General features: G+C 61.0%; 1 protein-coding gene across 22 annotated transcripts in view; it reads right to left on the bottom strand.

The window, feature by feature from the left end:
- Positions 1-19957, bottom strand: part of ABLIM2 (actin binding LIM protein family member 2) — a 141329-nt gene that overhangs the window by 3123 nt on the left and 118249 nt on the right. For 15 of the 22 annotated variants that reach the window (XM_040488695.1, XM_040488833.1, XM_040488703.1 and 12 more), the window contains 4 exons: positions 18007-18068; positions 13042-13096; positions 11597-11604; positions 11307-11387 (listed from right to left, as the gene is read on the bottom strand). In XM_040488695.1, the coding sequence (XP_040344629.1) occupies positions 11307-11387; positions 11597-11604; positions 13042-13096; positions 18007-18068 (206 nt within the window). The remainder of the gene's footprint in view (positions 1-11306; positions 11388-11596; positions 11605-13041; positions 13097-18006; positions 18069-19957) is intronic. The other 7 variants (XM_040488851.1, XM_040488842.1, XM_040488720.1 and 4 more) reach the window with 2 other exon arrangements.

Genomic DNA, 19957 nt, shown 5'->3' on the forward strand with positions numbered 1-19957 from the left:
GAGGAAGCCAAGAGGAAAAGCATTCTCACTCTTCTCCACACCCACTGGCTGCCTGGACCCAGGCCCCCGGGGGAGTGGGCTGGGCGGGTACCATGAGTGCAGGTGAACAGGAATCAGCTCAGAGCCCCAAGCTGGTGCCGGGGCAGGCGACCCGCCTCCTTGGTGCTGTCCTCAGTGCAATGAGCAGGGGGAGGCCTGAGGCGACTGGAGAGGTGCCCAAAGATGGTCCTGCAGAGCAGGAAGGGATCCCAGTGGCGAGGCGGTTAAAGGCCCTTGGGGGGAGCCAGGTAGGGCATACGCAAGAGGGAGAAGCAGGGAGGGGCACAGCACCCTGGCTAGGAAGGTGGGGAGGGCAGTGCTGAGGGCCGAGTGTGCACCTAGCGCCTGGGAGCCTCCCCCAAGCCGGGGCACTTGGTGGGGGGGCACTTGAGAAGCCACAGACCCCTGACTGCGGGCCCAGGCGGCTCACCTCCACTCTCCATACCAGGACGCGCTGGGAACTGAGTCAGAAAAGCTGTGGTCAGGGAAACACACACCCTCGGGACCTGTACACCTGCCACGTGGTGGAGCAGTGGCAGGAGGGAGGCAGGCAGGCCCCCCGGGGGACGGGGAGGAGCTAGGCTGGAGCTTGCCCACAGGCCACCTGTCCCCAGTGCCAGCCCCCCACCCCCCAGGGATGGGTTGGGGTGAGCCTGAGGCGAGCGCTCTCAACCTTGATGATGCCGTCCTGCATTCCTGCCGCAAACAGGAGCCCGATGATGGTGGGATTAGGAGAGAGTAGCGGGGAGGCTACATGGGGTCCCAGCCGAGTCCCCAGCCCCGCCAGCCTTGGCAACCCCCTGGATGCTCGCCAGAGCTGAGAACTGCCTACCCAGGTAGGCTTAGTGGCACGGGACCCGGGAGCCCGTATGTGTCACATGCCTCCCAGAGCCCAGAACGGCTGCTGGCAGCTGGGTTGGGGAACCCTTGGGGTAAGGGAAAGCCCTAGAGGCTAGCAGGGACCCCCAACCTCATCTGCAGAGCGAGAACGGAACTTGGCTCCCTGAGAACCCGGAAGGGCCGGCCGAGGCTCAAATGAGGAATGCCCGGCAGGTATCTGTCTCCACCCCCCTCGCCCCACCCCAGCCCCAGCCCCGGGTCCTGAGTGCCCAGCTAGCCTGGATGCGTCTCCACTGTTGCCTAGGCAACAAGGAGCTGAGGGGCCCTGTTCATTGGCATAGCAGATAAACTGGCTCCAGGCCGCGTGGCAGACTCAGACACCCCCTTCACCCCGTGCCCCTCAGCAGGCGGGACATGTGGGGTACAGCTGACCCCCGTGGCCAGCTTTCTGAGCCTGGGCCCACTCCCCTGGCCCTGGCTCCTAAAGCTTCCCCAGGGGGCAGGGCGGCCCGACCTCCAGGTGCCCGCCAAGGTCAGGCCTAGCCAAGCTCCTTCCTGAGCCGGCAGAAGGCAAGCCCAGGGCTCGGAGCCTTTCTCGAGGGATGGGTTGGCCTCGCTCAGGCACAGCCTCACTCCCGGAGCACCCCGGTCTCCCCAGAAAGTGCCCCTGGGGAGGAGGCCATTTTGTCAGCAGGGCGGGGGGGGGGCCCCACCACCCTTGCCGGGGGGCCGGCCTGCATCTGACCCCCCAGGGCAGCATCCCAAAAGACCTGCAGCCCAGGAGCCGGACACGCCAGGATTCCTGTCCCGGTTCCATCCCTGTCCAGCTGTGCTGAGTGACTTCGCCTCACTTATGATTCTGTAAAATGGGAACAAGCACGTCTGCGCCTTGATGCGCTCCTGGAAAGCCGGTCCCCCCTCATGTGCCCAGGCAACTCCCGCTCACTCCTCAGACCTCGCCTTGGATCTCAGCTCCTCCGGGAAGCGCCCCCTGACGGCACCCTCACCGGAGGCTCCCGGAGCCCGCAGGCCTCTTTGCACGGTGTGAGGACGCACCCCCAGGTTCAAGCTGCACTCTCACTGAGTGCAGAGTTGGAAAGAGGGACCAAGTAGCACGGAGTCCTAGGACGTTCCTCCTGTACAGGTGCGGTCGGTGCTCGTAACCTCGAGAGTGTGGGTGATAGGAAATGTACTAAAGGAGCCAGGAAGGGCTGAGCCTTGGGTACTTAGCACCTTTGCTTTAAATAGAATTTATTGCATCCCAGGTTCACTTGGTTTTCAGTAGAGGCTGGGTTTAATGCACTGCATGCAAAATTCCTGAAAATTAAGCAGTAGGAACAGCCTGGCAGGTGCTGAGCGCCCCGTACTGTGGTTCCCTCAGTAACGGCCACCCCGGGCAGAGACGGGGAGTCCCCCACCTGTGCCCAGGACCCAGCGCAGGGCATTCGCAGCCACAGTGGGCTGCAGGATCGCTGGGGGTGGGTGTGTGCAGGCTGAGCTCGGTGCCTGCTCTGGGCCTGTCCTTTATTCACTGGTGGGGTGGTGGGGACAGCTGCCGGGACACAGAAATAAACCTGACCGGGCCGCCCTCACCCCACAGTTATCTCACACAGGTGGGGAGGCAGCTCCGAGAGCAGTTTGGTCCCTGTGGGCGCCCCGGGACTAGGGGTGGCCCAGGGGGGCCTTGTCCAGGAGACACCCGTGACCCGGAAGCCTCGATGCCCTCTGAGGCATTAATGATGTTTCTGCCGGCATCTCATAGCCAGAAGGTTGTTTCCTAAGGGAAATGGATCTCTGACTTCACTCTGTGACCTGGACCAACCAGGGGAGGCTTCCCGAACACGAGACTCATACGGACTAACCACCTGCTCCCGGCAGGAGGAACAGCCCACGACCGCTGATGCGCGCACACGTGTTCTCCCGTGTTGCTTCGCACGGAGGGGAGGGTGGTGATCAGTATGCGTGTACAAGGCACAGGGGACTCGTACAGTCATCTCCCGTCTGCAGAGGCTGCAGACCGAGCCACAGACAGGGGACGCCCCTGTGTCACACAGCCCGCGATCGGCACGCTGGCACTCCGAACTCCGCCCCGGGGCCCAGGGCTCTTCCCGAGGCGCCAGAGCTGTGTGCCCCCCGCAGCACTGCAAGACCACCGTGTGGCTCAGCCAGGCAGGTCCACAGAGCTTCCCCCCGCCCGGAAGAAGGGCCCCCCGCGCAGGCCTGCCGGCCCCGAGGCCCGGACATCCGCACCACCGCTTTGTGGCAGAAACCCCCAACAGTTTTGCCTCACAGACCCTGTGTGACATTGGCTAAGTGGCCCATCCCAGTAGGAACATGTCACTCATACACCCTCCGTGTCATGCCAGGGAGCTCCGTGGACACCCTGGGCCCAGGTAGGGACCCCGGTTAGGAACGCAAACCCCACAGTTCTCCTGCACTGACTGAGGACCACGGGCCAGGCAGTGGTGAGAGCCTTCACCACATTCGCTGCCACCCCCACACCCTGAGACTCTCGTTTAATTGCCTCAGGAAACCCAGGCTCAGAGAGGTCCTGTGCCTTGCCCAAGGTCACACAGTCAGGAAGCCACAGGGCCAGGCCTAAGAGCCCGGGAGCCTGGAACCAGGCCCCGTAGCCGGTAGCCCAGCCGTGCTGCCTCTGCTCCAGCAGGGTCGGGTTACCCCGCACCCCCCACCCTGCTGGGACCAGCCTGCCCCTCCTCTAGCCTTCCCCTCAGCAGGGCACTTCTGGCCGCCCCTCACTTCTCCAAGCCCAGCTGTGCCCCTGGGAGGGGCCTGGCTGACCCTCGCCTGCTCCTCCCACCCCCCCACCACCCCGTCCCCCACCGGCACCAGGCCCTGCACCCCGGTACCACTGGTGTGGGCTGACCTGGTGAGATTCAAGCCCCAGGCCTGCACAGCCTGCCATGCCTGGGCCGGAGGGTGGGCCGCTTTTCTCTGGAGGACTGGGCTCCAAGGTGTGTTTGTTTGTTTTTTTTAAGTAGGCTTCATGCCCAGAACGGAGCCCAACATGGGGCTTGAACTCAGGACCCGGAGATCAAGACCTGAGCTGAAATCAAGAGTCGGATGCTCAACCAACTGAGCCACCCGGGTGCCCCTCACAGTACAGTTCTGCTCAATCCCACGGCTTAGCCTCCAAGAAGAGGGGCCCCTATTGCAGAGGGGAGTCCCGCTTAGGGGGGCCCACACTCTGAAGTTTCAGCCCCTTAGCGGGAAGCCCCCTCTAGTGGCATCGTCGTACCATGGCACCATGGCCATCACAACATCCCTATTGCAACAGCTTCATAGTCATTGTGACATCACCATTGTAACGACATCACCGTCATCATGACATCATCAGCACGAATCACCATCTCAATGACATCATCAGCACGAATCACCATCTCAATGACATCATCAGCATGACATCACCATCACGTCATCGTCACCGTGACATCACCATCACTGTGACACAGTTGTCCTCATGACAATGGCTGCCACTGTGTGGGGAGTGCTTGCCTATGCCAGGGGGGCTCTGGAAACGCCCCACAGGCAGTCACATGACCTCGCCCAGAGCCCATGCCGTAGGGAAGAAACGGAAGCTATGCTGGGCAGAGTGACGAGGCTGTCAGGTGGCCTCAAGGTCCTGCATCACCGTCAGTGTGTCCTTGCCCACCTCTCCCACCGCCACTCTGATCCATGGTGGGGTCTAGAACATTCCAGGCTCTTTGCCACCCTAGGGCTTCAACCCTCCTCATCCTACAGGTCCCAGCTCAAATGTCCCCTCCTCCAGCAGGCCCTCCTAGGCTGCCCTAGCTGATCAGGCCCCGGCTGACCTCACGTGGCTTCCGGCTCCATGAGGGTGGGCACGGGCCTGTCTATGCAGCCTGGTCTCCCACCCTCCTCCAGGGACAATCCATGTTGGCCATGCATACTCCTGAATCTAAATCTGTGTTCTCACGTCCCTGTCATACTGCCTCCCAGCTTCTTCTCCACTCCATCTGGGCTGGTTCCACCACCCTACCCTACTCTCCTCTGCCATTCCCTCCTCCCTCCCCATCCTCCACCCCTGCGATGGCCTGGCAAGGACTGCTCATGCTCGGACCCGGGAGGCCCTGCCTGGAGTCCCAGCTTCTGGTGCAGCCCCTCAGATGCACCCCACCCGTGAGTATCGCCATCAGTCTACATCAGTCTATCAGATTCTCACCAGACCGGTTGGATGGGTTTAAACAAAGGAGGTATTCTTAGCACAGGGTCCTTATTTTTCAGGCACATTCCCACCTGGGCTCTTACTGTTGGAGCAAAGTAAGATGTGCATTTAGCCTCAAGGTCTGGTGGAGGCAGTCAAGAAACCACAAGACTCCTTTGCAAGGAGCCACTCCCTCCCCCACCCTGCCCCCCTCCCCGCGGACCTGAGTATTTGCAGACCCCAGAGGTGTTGAGTCAGGAGGACCCTCCAGTGACTCACCAGGCCCCTGGCCAGACGAGAAGCCAGACATGGGGCCCAGCTGTTCGTCCAAACACTGATCTAGGGGCCGCTATGAAGACATCTATAGATGTGGTTTACATCCACGATCTGTGGACTTTAGTAAAGTTTGCCCTCAGTACCGAAGGGGCCTCATCCAGCCTGTTGGAGGCCTTAAGAGCAAAACCAGAGGCTTCTCCGAGAAGAAATTGTGCCTCAGAGTGTCAAATCCCGCCTGGGACTCCAGGCTGCCCTACAGATTTCAGACCCTCCAGCCCCCGCCACAGCTACGTGAGCCAATTCCCGCAAACGTGCCCGTGCCCGTGTCTGTCTGGCTGCTCACCCCTTTATCTCCCACAGACTCCGTCTCTCTGGAGGACCTGGGCTGATATACCGCCCTCCCTAAGGAGCAAAACGTCCCTCGACGTGCGCTGGGGAGTCGGGGCACGGAAGAGAGGTTAGCAATTCATTCTCCGGACTGGAACCCAGGAAGACGGCACAGGGCACCAGCTCCTACGCCTCAGCCTGAATCCCAGCTCCGCCTGTCATGAGCGTGGCTGGGAAGCCCTCGAGCTGCCCGCCAGCCCCGGAGCCTCCTCAGTGGCCACAGCATCGCGTGGTAAAAACCCAGCGGGCCAACGTGCCACGTGCTTGGAACAGCCCGGTGCAGAGTCGGGCGGGAGAGGTACTTACTAAATGAACCGAACCCGATACATTCTCCAAAGTCCTACTTACCCCCAGCACGGGGCCTCAGGAAGGGGTTCCTGTTATCCTCCTGGTGGCCGGGCCTCCGCTGACACCCCCTCCCTTCACACACAGCCACCTTGCTTTATCTGAAGCTCTTAGCCACCATCGTGTCGGCCACTCTGTAACCCTCGTTTCCACGAAAAGCGTATTCTAATCCACAGTCATCTATGTGGCTCAATCTCAGGTTGGTAAAGTGAGGTGATGTGGAAAACATAACTGAGTCGTGCCCACCCTGCACCTGCCTGGGGCCTGTTCACAGGAGGTGTTTAACGACTACCTCCGAACAACAGAATAAACGCTCAAACCAGCCAGCTCGATCGGCACAGCAATGTCATTTGACAGGGGAGAAGTCAGGCTCAGGGTGATGAAGGAACCCGCCTGCGGTCACATAACTAGACATTACGGAGACTGAATTCACACCCAGGTCATCCCGACCCTGGGTGAGCTCTCTCTCCTCCAGGATGTGGAGACGGACGGACAAACGGGATGGTGATGTCATTTGGCAGGTGCCAGGCAGAGGTGTGCGGGGAGTGGTCTCAGGATACTTGAGTCTTTCCCAGGGACAGGCAAAGCTCCTTCCACTCAGACTGGAAGCTCCTGGAAGCAGACCCTTGGAAGGGCACCGCCAAATCAGGAAGGGCCCGAGGTCCTCCCAGGCACGAGGCCCTCGGGTACTGGGAACCAGGGGCCAGACCCTCTAGGACAGAGAGCCCTGGATCTCGGGAATGATGTTCAGCCAGGCTCCAGGTGGGTGTCCCTGGAAGTCTGCCCGCTGACCCCTGCCCTGCCCTCTGGGGGGGGGGGGGGTCACACGGTTCATCTGACTGCACTTCCAGAGCCGCAGAGGGTTATCGTCCCCCTGCATACGTCACCAACGTTTATGGAGCACCTACTACATGCTAAGGGCAGCTATGTGACACCTTTCGTTTTCCTGGGCTAATAAGCATCCTGAATTTCCCCTGGCCAAGCCTCGTAGTGTCCACCATCATCGGGGTCCGGTCTCACCGCGCTCCGAGTGACTGCCACCCCCTCCCGACACCCTGGAGTCACGCCAGATGTGCCCGTCACCCCACAGTGCACCTTCCATCACCCGGTCCTGCTCCCTCGACCTCCCAAATAGGGCCCAAATCCCCACGCTGCCCACTTCTCACAATGACGCTGCCACCACCCTGACCAATATGCCAGCATGTCTTGCTTGGAGGACACAATCGTCTCCCAAACAGTCTCCCTGCATCCCCACAGCCAACCCAGGCCTCACAGAGCAGCCCCGCTGATGCTTTCAGTGACAAACCTAATCAGGTGGTTCCCCCACCTAAAGCCATTGCTCTTAAAACTAAAATCCAAACTGCTTACCATGGCCCAGGGCCCTGAACGGCCTGGCCCCACCCTTACCTTCACCCTGCTCAACTACAGCCACCTGAGTCTCCTTAAAGTTCTTGCTCAAATAGCCGCTGCTTCCTCCTACCCCAGGGCCTTTGCACACACAGTCTGTGCTTCCTGGAATTCTCTTCCTATGTGCCTCCCTCACCTTACAGGCACGCACACACCTCCACACACACAGCACTTATACATCCGATTAACTTTTACCCATTTTCAAAGGCTCACGGGCCCACATTCCTTCCCGTTAAACCCCTTATCTTGGTGTATAATTACATATACTCATTTGGGGTATCGGTTGATTGATTCCGTCTCCCCGGTCAGACTGACTCTGGGAGGGCAGAGCTCATGCCGGGTTTTGCGCGTCACACACATCCCAGGACCCAGCTCGGTGCCACATACTCACCGAATGCGTGGGAGAGTCAGCTGAGAGCCCTGGCAGGAAGGGGCGAGAAGCTGACGGAACAGTCCGCCTTCCAGAGGCGGACCCTACAGAGATGTGCCGGGCTCACCAGCTGTCCACCAGATTCACCCTTTCCTCTCGCTGGGCACCCAGCACGCCCAGCCTGCCTTGCGTGGCGCTTGGCCACGTGACCGAGCCACGGCTCGTGGGGGCGTGGGCAGAAGCCTGGCCCTTCGGACCCTCCCATGTGTGGATGTGGGACCATCATCCAGCCGTTTAAAAGGACGAGCAGGTCTACGTCAACTGGCACAGAAAACGTTCACGTCAAATTTAAAAGAAAAGAGCTGGACTCGGCCGTCTTTATGCAAACTGTATGCAAATTCGGCCGTGTTTATGCAAAAAGAGATTTCCGGAAACAGGTCCACCATGGAGTTAATAGGAGTTATGACTCGTCGGGGGATTTCCGTGTGATGTCTGCATTCTTCTTTGTATTTTTCTGAAGTTCTACAAGAGTTAGAAATTGTTTTTACGTTAAAAACAAAGCTCGGGGCACCTGGGTGGCTCAGTGGGTTAAGTGTCCGACTTCGGCTCAGGTCCTGATCTCGCGGTTTTCGGGTTTGACCCCCGCGTCGGGCTCTGTGCTGGCAGCTCGGAGCCTGGAGCCTGTTTCTGATTCTGTGTCTCCCTCTCTCTCTGCCCCTCCCCTGCTCATGCTCTGTCTCTCTCTCCCTCTAAAATAAAATAAACATTAAAAAAAAAAAAAAGAAAAAAAAATACAGCTCCCTCCCTTGACATAAAAACATCAGGGTCCCCCGTGTCCTGCTGGGATGTGGCCCCTCCTACTCCACTCCCACTCACCTCCCAGCTCCGAGCCCCGAAGAATGTGGGACGAGCCCCACTTGTGGTAACAGTTCCAGTTTGCCTCCTGGCTGGGCAGGTTAAAAGAGAATGGTTACAGAGATGCACCCTTGGATGTGCTCTTGGGGACTGGATGACGAAACTCAACACCAGTCCTCAGAGTTTGTTAAAAGGAAATATTGATAGCTATCAACCGCTATTTTGCCCCTTTCGTGCCATGTTTAATAAAAAGCAAAGGGAGGCGGGCGTCATGTACAGTGCACCCCAGTCCCAAGAGGGAAACAGCTAGTCCTAACGCTGCTGAGCCAGGAGCCCCAGGCATCCTGTTCTGAGCTCCGCTCTGTGGTGAGGGCAACCAGCCCACAAGGCTTGGCCCTTTAAGGAGCAAAGACGCGCAGCAAACAGGAACCCTCCAGGCTGGGGACGTGACCGCACAATTAACAAGGACTCCACTCAGCAGGAGCCAGAGAGCGTGTCCCCTGCAGAGAAAGTGGGGATTGTTAAACGTGAGCCCCTTGGGGAGGCTGCCCAGGACCCTGTCTTCCCCACAGCAGGCACCCCCACGGCGTGAGATGGCCCTCCCGCATTCGCAGCTTTTGCGTGTGCTCTCCGAGGGCCCCCACGTCCCAGGAGCCGCACCGGGGACTGGGGGCTCCGCGGCTCCCCTCCCCTGGACTCACACACCAGCTCCCAGCTGGCCGCCCCTGACCCCACGGGCCACCCGAGCTTATCCCCACAGGTCAGAACTTTCTACACATCTTTGCTTTGCTGTGGGGTAAGGTCCAAATGTCCTGATAAATGGACAGTCTCCTGAGAGAGGAGCTCGTGTGTCATTTGGCTCTGTGGTCCTTTGCCCGGCACGATGCCCCGGTGTCCTGGATGATGGCAGGATCTGGTGGGTTCGCCGCGCTGCCCGACTGCGGCGTCCGTGGGCTCGCCGGGCCGCACTGTCCCCTCCTCCCCGGCCTCAGCTCCCCGCCTCTCTGTAGGCGTCTGGCCCTAAGCTGAAGTACCAAGTCCCAGAGCTCGGAGCTGTCCCCCTGCTCCAGGGCCGGCGGCCAAGCCCGGCCAGAGGGGACATCACAGTCCCCCGGACAAGCTGGTTGATTCAGGGTGGTCAGATCACCCGCCCAGAGGTGGAGATGAGGCTAGGACTTTGGAGAGAGAGGGAGAGAGAGAAGGAAGGAGAGGGCGGACGGAGCACACTGACCTCTTCTCTGCAGACTCTGAGCCTGGGAGAAGTGAGGTCAAAGTCGGTCTAGCGGCCAGGACACAGGAAATACGGCCAAGAGACTGCAGGAGAGACGCTGGGCCCGAGATATGACTGAGCCACCCTGAAGGGACCCATCAATCCTATGAGCTGGTAACCCCTTTTCTGCCCGAGTCACGTGGGCAGGCTCTCGTCACTCGTGACAGAAAGCGTCGGCACGATGTGCCTCCCTGCAGGGCTGCAGCCACACCAGCACCTGCGTAGCCCTCACTGCCACCACTATTCCCCCCGCAAGCGATGCCGTTCCCTGGGCCCCGGGCAAGGAGCCCAGGGACCCAGCCGCTGGACAGCAGTGTCTTCATCGTCAAGGCTGTGCACGGAGGTCTGTGCCCCATCAGTCTCACCGAGAGGGCTCCCTTCTTACCCAGGGCACATCCTGTAGATCCCCCCTTGAAGCCTTTACTTGGGGTCCCTGGGCCCAGACCTATGTTCTCCCCTCTTTGCAGGTGAGAATCTCGTCCCTCCTTCAAGGGCCAGCTCAGTGTCTCCTGCTGAGCAGTGGACGTGTCCCCACTCCCCACCCAGCTCTCCCCGCCTGGCCTCCGTCCGTCCCATCTTGGGTGGCCACCTGGCCTTCGCCTGGCAGCCCGGCTGAGCCCGCGGGTGTCACTGGGTACCCCCCGGCTGTGTCCGGGGCCCTACTACTCCCTCCCAGATGGGCCGTCTGGCGGGTCTGGCACCAGCTGCACACACACTATGCCTGAGACGCTTCCGGGACCTACTCTGTGCCCAGCTCTGGGTCACCGATGGGGCAGGGGGCCCTGGGCCTTCAGGAGCCTCCAGACCCCGCACTCCCAGCAAAACGGACATTAACAGGCCACAAGACATTTGTGACAGGGCTCAGGAGGTGAAATTCACCGGATGGACGTTAATCACTTTGTAGGACAATCGTGGGGATTACGGCTCATAGCAAGGGCTCAGCAAAGATTATCTAAACACCTACCCCGTGCTGACATCCCGTTGCTTCTTTAAACCTACACCTGCTCCCCACAGACCGGCTTATTGTTCTAGCTCGGTGTGGACGTGGTCAAACGAGAGGCCGTGGATTACGACCGCCTTCTCAACACCAGTGCTTGGGGAAAAGACGGGCACTACTGACTCAGCACCCCTGCAAACAGCAGAGCCCTCTGCAAAGCCGTCTCTACCGGGGCACGCGCCCGCCGTCCTCCAGCCTTTCAGACAACGAGGGGCCCTGGCGCTGAGGCCTGGCGAGGGGCCGAGTGTTGACAGCAGGGACAGGAGTGCGCCCAAGGGAGGAGCCCAAGATCACCCGGCCGGAACGAACGTCCCGGCCGGAGACGCCCTCCTACCTCCAGTCTCGTGCGGTCCACATCTCTGGGCAGTTTCACGCGAATTCGGTTTGTGACAATGAGGGTGTCATAAGGGTAGACCTGTCGGGAGAAGAAACCACAGGTTCACCCCAGGAAGCAGGCGCGAGCCGGGACCGAAGAGCCGAGCCGAAGGCCAACGCGAAGATACATACTTGCGTCTGCATCTGACATACACATTTCACACGAAAGCACAACAAAAGGAACTTTTAACCTGGGCAGGTGCGGCCTGGCACGAAGCGGTCGGCGTGGCAGCGGGCGGCCCCTCTTACCTTGTATTCTGTAAGAGAAGGAGCAGAGACCACAGGTGGTGGTTTAGGAAGCGTGGGAACTCACCCCAAAGGTGGGAGCAGCCTCCCATCCTGGGGACCCCCCCCCCCCCCCCGCCCCCCGCAGTCGGCTGTGCATGCCCGCCTCCCACCCCCGGCGGCCTGCACTCGGGGCTCTAGTCCCCCAGGGAGCAGATTCTCCAGAGGGAAACCGAGAGCAGGAGGCATGGTCAGGAGGCTGGAGGCCAGACTGGGAGCTGGATGCAGTGCTGTGTTCCTCGGACGTGGTTCTGTCGGCCTGGCGGTCCGGGCCACCCTGAGAAAGCTGCCTGCCTCGATTCACCCACCTGCGGAGCGGGCATTCCGGGGCAGACGTCTCGGGGGCACTGCTTACCTTCCTACCCCCTGGGTCCTCCTGTTAGACTACTGAGTTCCGTACGCTTTTTTAAAGGCTTTTCCACCAGACTAAAATCGTCATGTCAAAGAACAAACTCGTACGGATAGGAGGGCCTCGGGGACCATGCAGAACCCACAGAAAGCAGACCGGGGCCACAAGCTGGTCTTGGGAGGGAGGCCCCGACAAGGGCCTGGGTGACAGGGGTCGGTCCCCAAATTTCCCAGCATGCCATGCGACGTCCTGACATGCCAGCTCTGAGCCCGGGAGCTTGGAGAGCCACGTGGAGGGGGCCGGCTGTGACACCCCATCGCTCCTCTGTCTGTTGTGAACCCGCCCCTGAGGGCACGCTCCCTGTCTTTCTTGGGGTGACAGGGGTGAGCGGCATGGCCCTGCGCGGGATGGGCTCCAACTTAGCAGAGCCCCCGGTCAGGCACCTGCCATATGAGCAGGGTCACTCCAGGAACAGCAGCCTCCCAGGTTTGAATGCCAGGAGGCCACACAGCCAGCAAGGGTGGGAGGCAGGAGGTGACCCGAATCCACTCGGCTCAGACCCCAGAGGCTTTCTGCTGTGACTTCCTCCCTTACTGCCACGCAACTTGCCAGTGGGTGTTTGGCTTGTCCTCGGTGCTGGTACAGGAGGCTTAGTCCAACACAGATCTCTCTCCCCAAGGGACCAGAGCGACAAACATATCAGGACAGGGGCGGCTGTTCTCAAGGATGCAGAGAAGGGAGGGCCTGAGGTAGGGGAGCGGGGCATCTGAGGTGGGAGAGAAGAGAACCAGGGGAGCAGGAGAGGGAGCACCAGGAGCGAGGGGAGCCCCTCAAGTAGGAGCGGGAGCACTACGAGCGAGGGGAGCACCTTCGGTAACCTGAGAATGGAGGTAAAGTGCTCCTTGCGTGGACACGCGCCCTCCCTGATCCCCCCACCGCACGATGCTCAGAGCCTTTTGCCAGCTGGCCCTGGAGGGGCCCGGGTCAGGATGACACTCATGGAACCGTGTAAGTGACCCCTGCCCCAGCCAGGGACCCACGGGGTCCCCGCGTCTTGTACCTCGCGTGCCCCAGCTGGCATCCGGGTCTGCTCCACAAGGGGCCAGATTGGCGTTCTGGAAGAGAAAGAGAGAGGGCGGCAGGAGGCAGGTTGTAGGGGCGGGTGGCCGCGCCTTGGTGGTGCTGGCCCAGGTGGGAGGAGGGCGGGCAGCCAGGAGCCCCCGGTGCCACAGCTCCAGAAGGTCCTCCCGCCCCTTCCAGGCCTGCGCGGACCCTGCTTGGCCCGGCTCTCCTGCCGCCCTTCAAGCCATGCCCGCGCGCCTGCTCTCTGGGCCCCGCACAGCACGGAGACCGGACCCCGAGGGCCCCAGCGCTCCCACGTGCCGGGCCGGCACAGCCCCTGGACGGAGCCCTGCGTGGGGCACTCAGGTGGTGACATTCGGAAAACACGGGCCGCCCTCCCTGCTTCGCGGCATTCATCGGCAAGCTGGCATTTCGGTGCATCACGACCCCGCAAGCCCACCTGAAAAACTCATCCTGCAACGGCTGAGGAGGGCCCGGGCCCGTAAAGCGGGTGCCGAGCCCCTGAATCTCTACCCCCGCCTCCTGCGCCTGGTGTGAGCACCGCCAGTCGGGCTGAGCCGCTCGAAGAGCACCGCTTCCTCAGGCCCAGCGCCTACACGGGGTCTGACACAGGCTGGGCGCTCACGGCCGGCGCTTCTGGAATTGGGTGCAGGGGTTGACCTTCAAGGTGACCGCTTCGCCCCGGACTGCGCCACGGGGAGAGCGCCTTCAGTGCCGCTTGCTGCCGCAGACAAGCGGCGGTCGAGGGGCAGGCGCAGTCCCAGGGAGTGTGGGGGCAGAGACCAGCCCGGAGAGCCCCCAGCCCACGCACGGTCCTGCAGCCCAACAGGAGAAACAGGGGTGGTGAGTCAGGCGAGCACGGGTGGGGGCCTGGGGCCAGTCTCTACGGAAACGGTTGGCGTTTTGTTCACCACGAATTAATTTGGATTTTAAAAGGTACTCATCAGGGGCGCCTCGATGGCTCGCTCGGTTGAGCCTCTGCCTCTTGATCTCAGCTCAGGTCGTGATAGGAGTGGTTCGCGGGTTCGAGCCCCGTGTCAGGCCCTAGCGCTAACAGACCGGAGCCTGCTTGGGATGCTCTCTCTCTCTCTGCCCCTCCCCTGCAGGCGCTCTCTCAATAAACAAACAAATAAATAAATAACATCTGTGATCAATCACTATTTAAAAAAAAAAAGAAGGCATCGCATTGGACCATTATTTACTTTGATGACCGAGCCTTTGGGCAGGTGCCTCACTGGCCTCATGACCCTGAGCCAGGTGCGTTCGCCTCCACTCCCTTTTACGATCATCACAGAATAGTTCTCCTTGGGGGTTTTTCCTGAGACGTTTTCTCAGGACACCGGGAAGCACCCCCAGGGGGCGCCTGTCTGGCTGGGGAACCTCTTCCCGCATAACGCAAGGCAAACCTGCGTCCATTGCCTTCGCCCGGCTGGCCTGTGGTGCGGAAGAGAAATGCCTCCCCCTAGTGCCCACTGCCCCGCATCACAGGCCCCCGCCGCCGACCTGGGCAGTTAGAGCCCCCTTTCTTAGCAGCAAAAGCGCCCTGTGGTCTGCCAGGCTCTGAGACCAGACAGAGACTCCCAGGAGCGAGGGGTGGAGGGCCGGGGGCCGCGGATCAGTCCACAGCAGGGGAAGAGCGGTCTCCCCGTGGTCCTCCAAGCGTCTGAGATCTTCAAGACCTCCCTGGCGCAAGGGAGTCTCGTGGTTCCTCCTCCAGAGATGGGGTGGCCAGGGGAGCCCCGGGAACGCGATGCCAATAGGCACGTCCCTGGCTGATCCCCCTACGGGCCTCAACAGAGGCCCCAGGGAATTTAAAGGCAACCAGTTAGTAACCCCTCCCACTGGCTGGAGTCTCCGTGCGCCAGCCGCCCTCCAGATACATCCCACAATCTTTGCTGCCAACCCAGGAGACGGGTACCATCATGTCACGTTATGGACGAGGCTCAGAGAGGTCAAGCAACGAGCCCGAGGTCCTACAGCGGATCCACAGAACTGTGACCGTTTCAACCCACGTCTTTCACTTCTCAAAAATCAGACCGCAACTGTTAGCAGCAGGAAAGGAACGGTGGCCGGTCACCGTTATTTTCTGGCTGAGGCTCCTGTCGGAATGTGCCAACAGCCACCGGTGTGGGAGCAAGAAAGGGCAGGGGGCTTCTGCCTTGATGACGACTCCCCGTGTGGGAACCGTGCCGTGGCGCGCACGGAGGAGAAGACGCCACCCGCTTTAACGGTCACGGGTCCTCACGACGCCCTTGAGAGGCAAGGGTGACGTTTTCCAAGACCAGGAAGGAGAGCCTCAGGAAATGCGAGCGGGTGGCCCGAAAGCGCGCCCGGAGCCGGTGGCAGAGCTGGGGGCCAACCGAGGGCTGACTGCGGTACGTGTGCTTTCCAGGGTCACGGCTGGGAAACCTCAGACTTCTTCGCCAAGGTTTTCCTCGTACACAGACGTTTTGGCAAACGCTCGATGGACACGTGGAAGCCTGATTCGCAAGATACGCGTCCCCCATAGACCCCCTAGGCTGCTTGCCGTCTGCACCGTGCAGTCGCGCCATTCACTTCCCGTGCCTTTTTGGTTCAACGGATCCGCACGTCTGATCTCAAAAGCCATGTTCCAATTGCCTGCCGTCCTGTATTCTATCCGGGTCTCCGGCACTGCCGGGTGGCTCGGGGCATTTTCACGTACGAAGGCAATACCTGCCCGATACCGCGTGTCCTCACAAACTAGCGTCCCCTCTGCCTGCCGTTACTACAATGTGACAGCCTCTGCCTTCTACTCGGAGAATTCAGTTACGCTCCTCGTTGCCATCAGGTGGCCGGCGGTCGTTCTCCTGATAGCAGACCAGGCGGCACAGGGGGAGCCACGCTGCCAGCCACAGGAATGGCCACCAGTGGCCACCGCCCTGGTCCTTCCACGGAGATGAGCAGCTACCACAGGTAGGCTTTGTGGCAGGCTGGTTATCAGGGTATTTTAATGAGCCTTGGGACACGGGGTGGTGACCCCTTGTGACAAATCCCTCTCAGAGCAAGAACTAGAAACCTCCGTCTCCCCCTGATGAACTTGAGTTCCTTCTTCCCGCCAGATGAGAACTACACAGCCAGTCCCGTTTGCTTCTTTGCCCTGGCCGCTAGGAAGCTCAGAGCTAAGCTTCAGCAGTTTTGCTCATACATACAAGGCTCTTCTGTTTCTTGTATAATTCCGGTACGTAACTTCTTTCATACTTTTCTCCTCTGCTCCCTTGTGGTTGGCGGTCATGGGTTTTGGGTCTGAGTGCACCTGTGCTTTGGAGCCCCTGTTCTCACTAGCTCTAGGAGAGGGAATGAACATTGCATCCATGCTGGGGTGTCTGGATCAGCCATTCCCAGCTCTTCTGGGGTGGGGGTGGGCGTGTGACGCCACAGCGTTCTCTGCAGGTGCTGGGGCATCAATCCGGCTCATTCCAGCATGTACCAAGGAGGGCATCTCCCCAGAGGATGCACGGCCCAGGCACCAATGATGTAAGACCAGAGTGCGGAGAATTCTTCTCTTAATGAGGGCAAGTCCCAGGACTTGGCGTGGGGGGTGGGGCACCGTGGCATGGCCCAGCCTGTGACCACCGCCCTCGTAGGCCCCCGAGCCACACAAGAGCTGTTCCACGTGTGCGGAGAACGTTCTGGGATGGTTTCCCCACCACCTTCAGGACGCCTAACCCCGAGCCCGAGGGTTTACATCTCCCGCCCACCCCGTGCCCTCCCCGCCGTCCACTGGGGATGAAGGCTGGAGAAATCCTTAGAAGGAAATTCAGGGAAGCATGCCGCATGCGTGCGCCCTGACTCGGCCCCTTCCAGAACGCGGGTGCGGTTAGTGGCAAGAGGGGGTTCACTAGAGTCAAACCATGCAGAGGTGCCTGGGCCCAGGACAGACACAGCAGCAGGTGGGCCCGAGCCTGAGGAGGACAAAGGCGGCGGAGAAAACACCCGAGGCATCCCTGTTCTTGGATTGTCCCGGAGGCATCTGGGACCCTGGATGTGAGGTGTGCCCTGGGGGACCGGGGGAGGCTGTCCCCAGCATTATACACTTAACTGCCAAGACCACTGCAGGGTATCACAGGGGGTGACTTCTGAGCGGCTTCTCTTGCGGAACGACTTGCCTCGGTTTTAGACAAACGTCCTCAGACAACAGAGGCTGCCTGACCGCGGGTCTCCCGGGGCTGTTGCCGGGGGGCGGGGGGGGGGGGCTCTGGTGCCATCACACCTGCCCCTCCCCAGTCCTCACTGGGGACTAGTGAAGCCACAGGAACAGCAACAAAAATGAGCCCAGACCTCCCGTGGGGACAAGGCAGGTGCCAAACCACCCGGGCTCACATCCCCATGTCCCAAGACTGGGAAAACCGGACGAGGAGGTCAAACCAGCCTTTAGCTGGGGGGCAACCAGAGAAAGCCAAGGACACGGTGTGGGATGCGATAATTATCACAGGTGGAAGCGGCATCATTAGGGACGACAACGGGGACGATAATAGTCACAGATGTTAATGACACCACTAGCGGGGACAGTCCTGATGGTCACGACACCCCAGGAACGGACATAGGTCCTCGGTTCACGTTGCTCGTGAGCCAGCCGACCCTTTAAGGTCCTTAGATAGGCTCTGGGTCACAGAAGAAGGACGTGAGCCAGGAGGGGCCTCAGAGGATCTGAATACTCTGGGTGGCCCCTGTCTCCCTCTGTCCCCCCACACTGAGGTCTCCTTGGGAGCCGGGGGCCGGGTTCAGAGGGGAAGGGGGTGTCCCAGTTCTGGTCTGACCCTGGTCTGCAGGGGTGACAGCAGGGCCCCTGGGGACAGCAGGCAAGAGCTGGTGGGCGAGCGGGGTCCCCGGGCCCCTCCTTCTGGCCGTGTGGGCCCCGCGCTCAGGCTCACGGCGGGTGACGGTTAGTGCACCGCGAGCCAGGGAGGGGTCGAGTACCTACCCGGTGGTCCAGGCCATTCTTTCCGTGTCCTGGGAGAGGGTCAGATTTGGAATAGGGGGATCCTGAAACAGACACAGCACAGCTCTGTCACGCACACACGCAGGCTCGGCCAGGCAGGGGAGGAAAGGCTCAGCCCCGGCCGGCGGGGCTGGGTGGTGACACCCAGAAAGGCCCCTGAAGGTCACGCCCCCCCCCCAGTCGTGGCCTCTGTCTCCAGGGCGCTGACTGAGGAGGAAGCCAGCAAGGGTCCCTGATGTCCCTGAGCCCGCCTAGGACCCCAGGAACACCCTGGGGCCCAGCCCTGGTCCCGGTGGGCACCTGTGTTCTCTGACGGCCTCAGGCCTTGGTGCCACCGGTCCCCCAGGCCGCGCTCCTCGCCTGGTGGACCCGGAGAGCTGGGGGCAGAGTCAGGACCCCTGTGCGGGGTAGGGCTGTGCCCTCCTGTCCCAGAGGCCGCACACGGAGGCCTGCCACCAGCAGAAGGTGGCAGGAAAACTATTTTGTTTTTTAAAAGACCTTAAGCTGTTTGCGGTTGTGGGGGGTCACATTAAAAGCCTAATGTCCAGCTTCTCTTGAAGCAGAAAAGGGCTGGCCTGAGACCGTGGGACCCCCACACCTGCTCCACCTCCATGGCTCACGTCCCCGGCTGCCCCGCGTGGGCCCCGGGGTCTGAGATCTCCCAGTTACGCCCCTGCAGCACGTGCCTGGAGAGGGCAGCGCGGAGGCTCTCTGCGACGTCCCTCTGGCCGAGAGGGGAGTGTGGGATGCGTCCTGAAGGCGAGGACGAGTGGCAGAGCCGGGCCACCCCCACTCTGGGGGAGCACCTTCAGGAGGCCTGTCCCCGGTCCCTGTGGGCCCTTAACGCTCAGGGACCAGTTCTGCTCCATCCGGGGGTCCTGGCTCCCAGCACCGGGCCGGGACCCAGCGGCCCAGGCAGCAACGTACCCCGGGAGCCTCCAGGCTGTGGGCCCGGCGGGGGGCGGAGCACGTCTCTGTGTCCACAAGGCCATGTGCACACCGGACCAAGGGCAGAGGACAGGGCCTCGGATGAGCTGGGTGCCGCGCACAGAACTGCCCACCCACCCGCTCCAGGACGGCCCTGCTCTGAGCAAAGGATACTTATCCAGATGCCCTGGTCTCTGGGAGTCCTCGCCGAGTCTGTGAGGACAAAGGAGACATTCTGCGTGCATGTGGACACGGGCAAGCCTGTAGGCGATGCCTCAGCTGGGGAACCGGTCTTGGGGACTTGTTTGCTCCCGGGTGGCCTGTGGGAAGGCCCTGGATGCGGGTCAGAAAGGGCCTTTTGCCACATCGAGGGCAGGGTTCTCAAGCTTCCTTGAGCAAAGGCGCCTCTCGCCACGCGAGATTTTACATGAACTGACACGCAAAACAGGGGGAAGGGGAGACAGAAGTGGGGTGAGGGGCGAGGGGCCAGCCCCACTCTTGCCGTCCCTCTTCCTCCCAGCCTCTCTGAAGCCTCCTCCAGGTCATCAACTAGCTTCCCATTCTACAGAAGGCGAATCGAGGCTCAGAGATCGTGGAGGTCGGGGAGTGGGCTGCCCGAGGGCGCCCAGCCCCGTGATGCAAATGAGGCGTCCTGACTCACAGTCCTGGGGTCCCTCCTAATTTACACACAGAGCCAGGCACACTTGGGGACGTGGTGGAGGATCTGAGGGACCCTCCGCAGAGACACAGGAGTCCCTTATCAGCCAAAGATGCCCGGGGCAGTGGTTCTCAAAGTGAGTTCCCTGACTAGCGGCATCGGCTTACCTGGAACTGGTGAGAAAAGCCCCCGACCTCCTGCATCAGAATCCAGGGCTGGGGTCCCGTGAGCTGGGTTTTCACCAGCCTTCCGGGGCGTCATGACGGTTCTGGAAGCACGGCTTTAGGGCCTCAAGAACAGCGATGCCCTCACCTCTAGCCGTCACCTGGAGGCCCTGCTGTCACATGG

This window comes from Herpailurus yagouaroundi, unplaced genomic scaffold, assembly GCF_014898765.1.
Source record: "Herpailurus yagouaroundi ecotype Mexico unplaced genomic scaffold, PumYag 28, whole genome shotgun sequence".
NCBI lineage: Eukaryota > Metazoa > Chordata > Mammalia > Carnivora > Felidae > Herpailurus > Herpailurus yagouaroundi.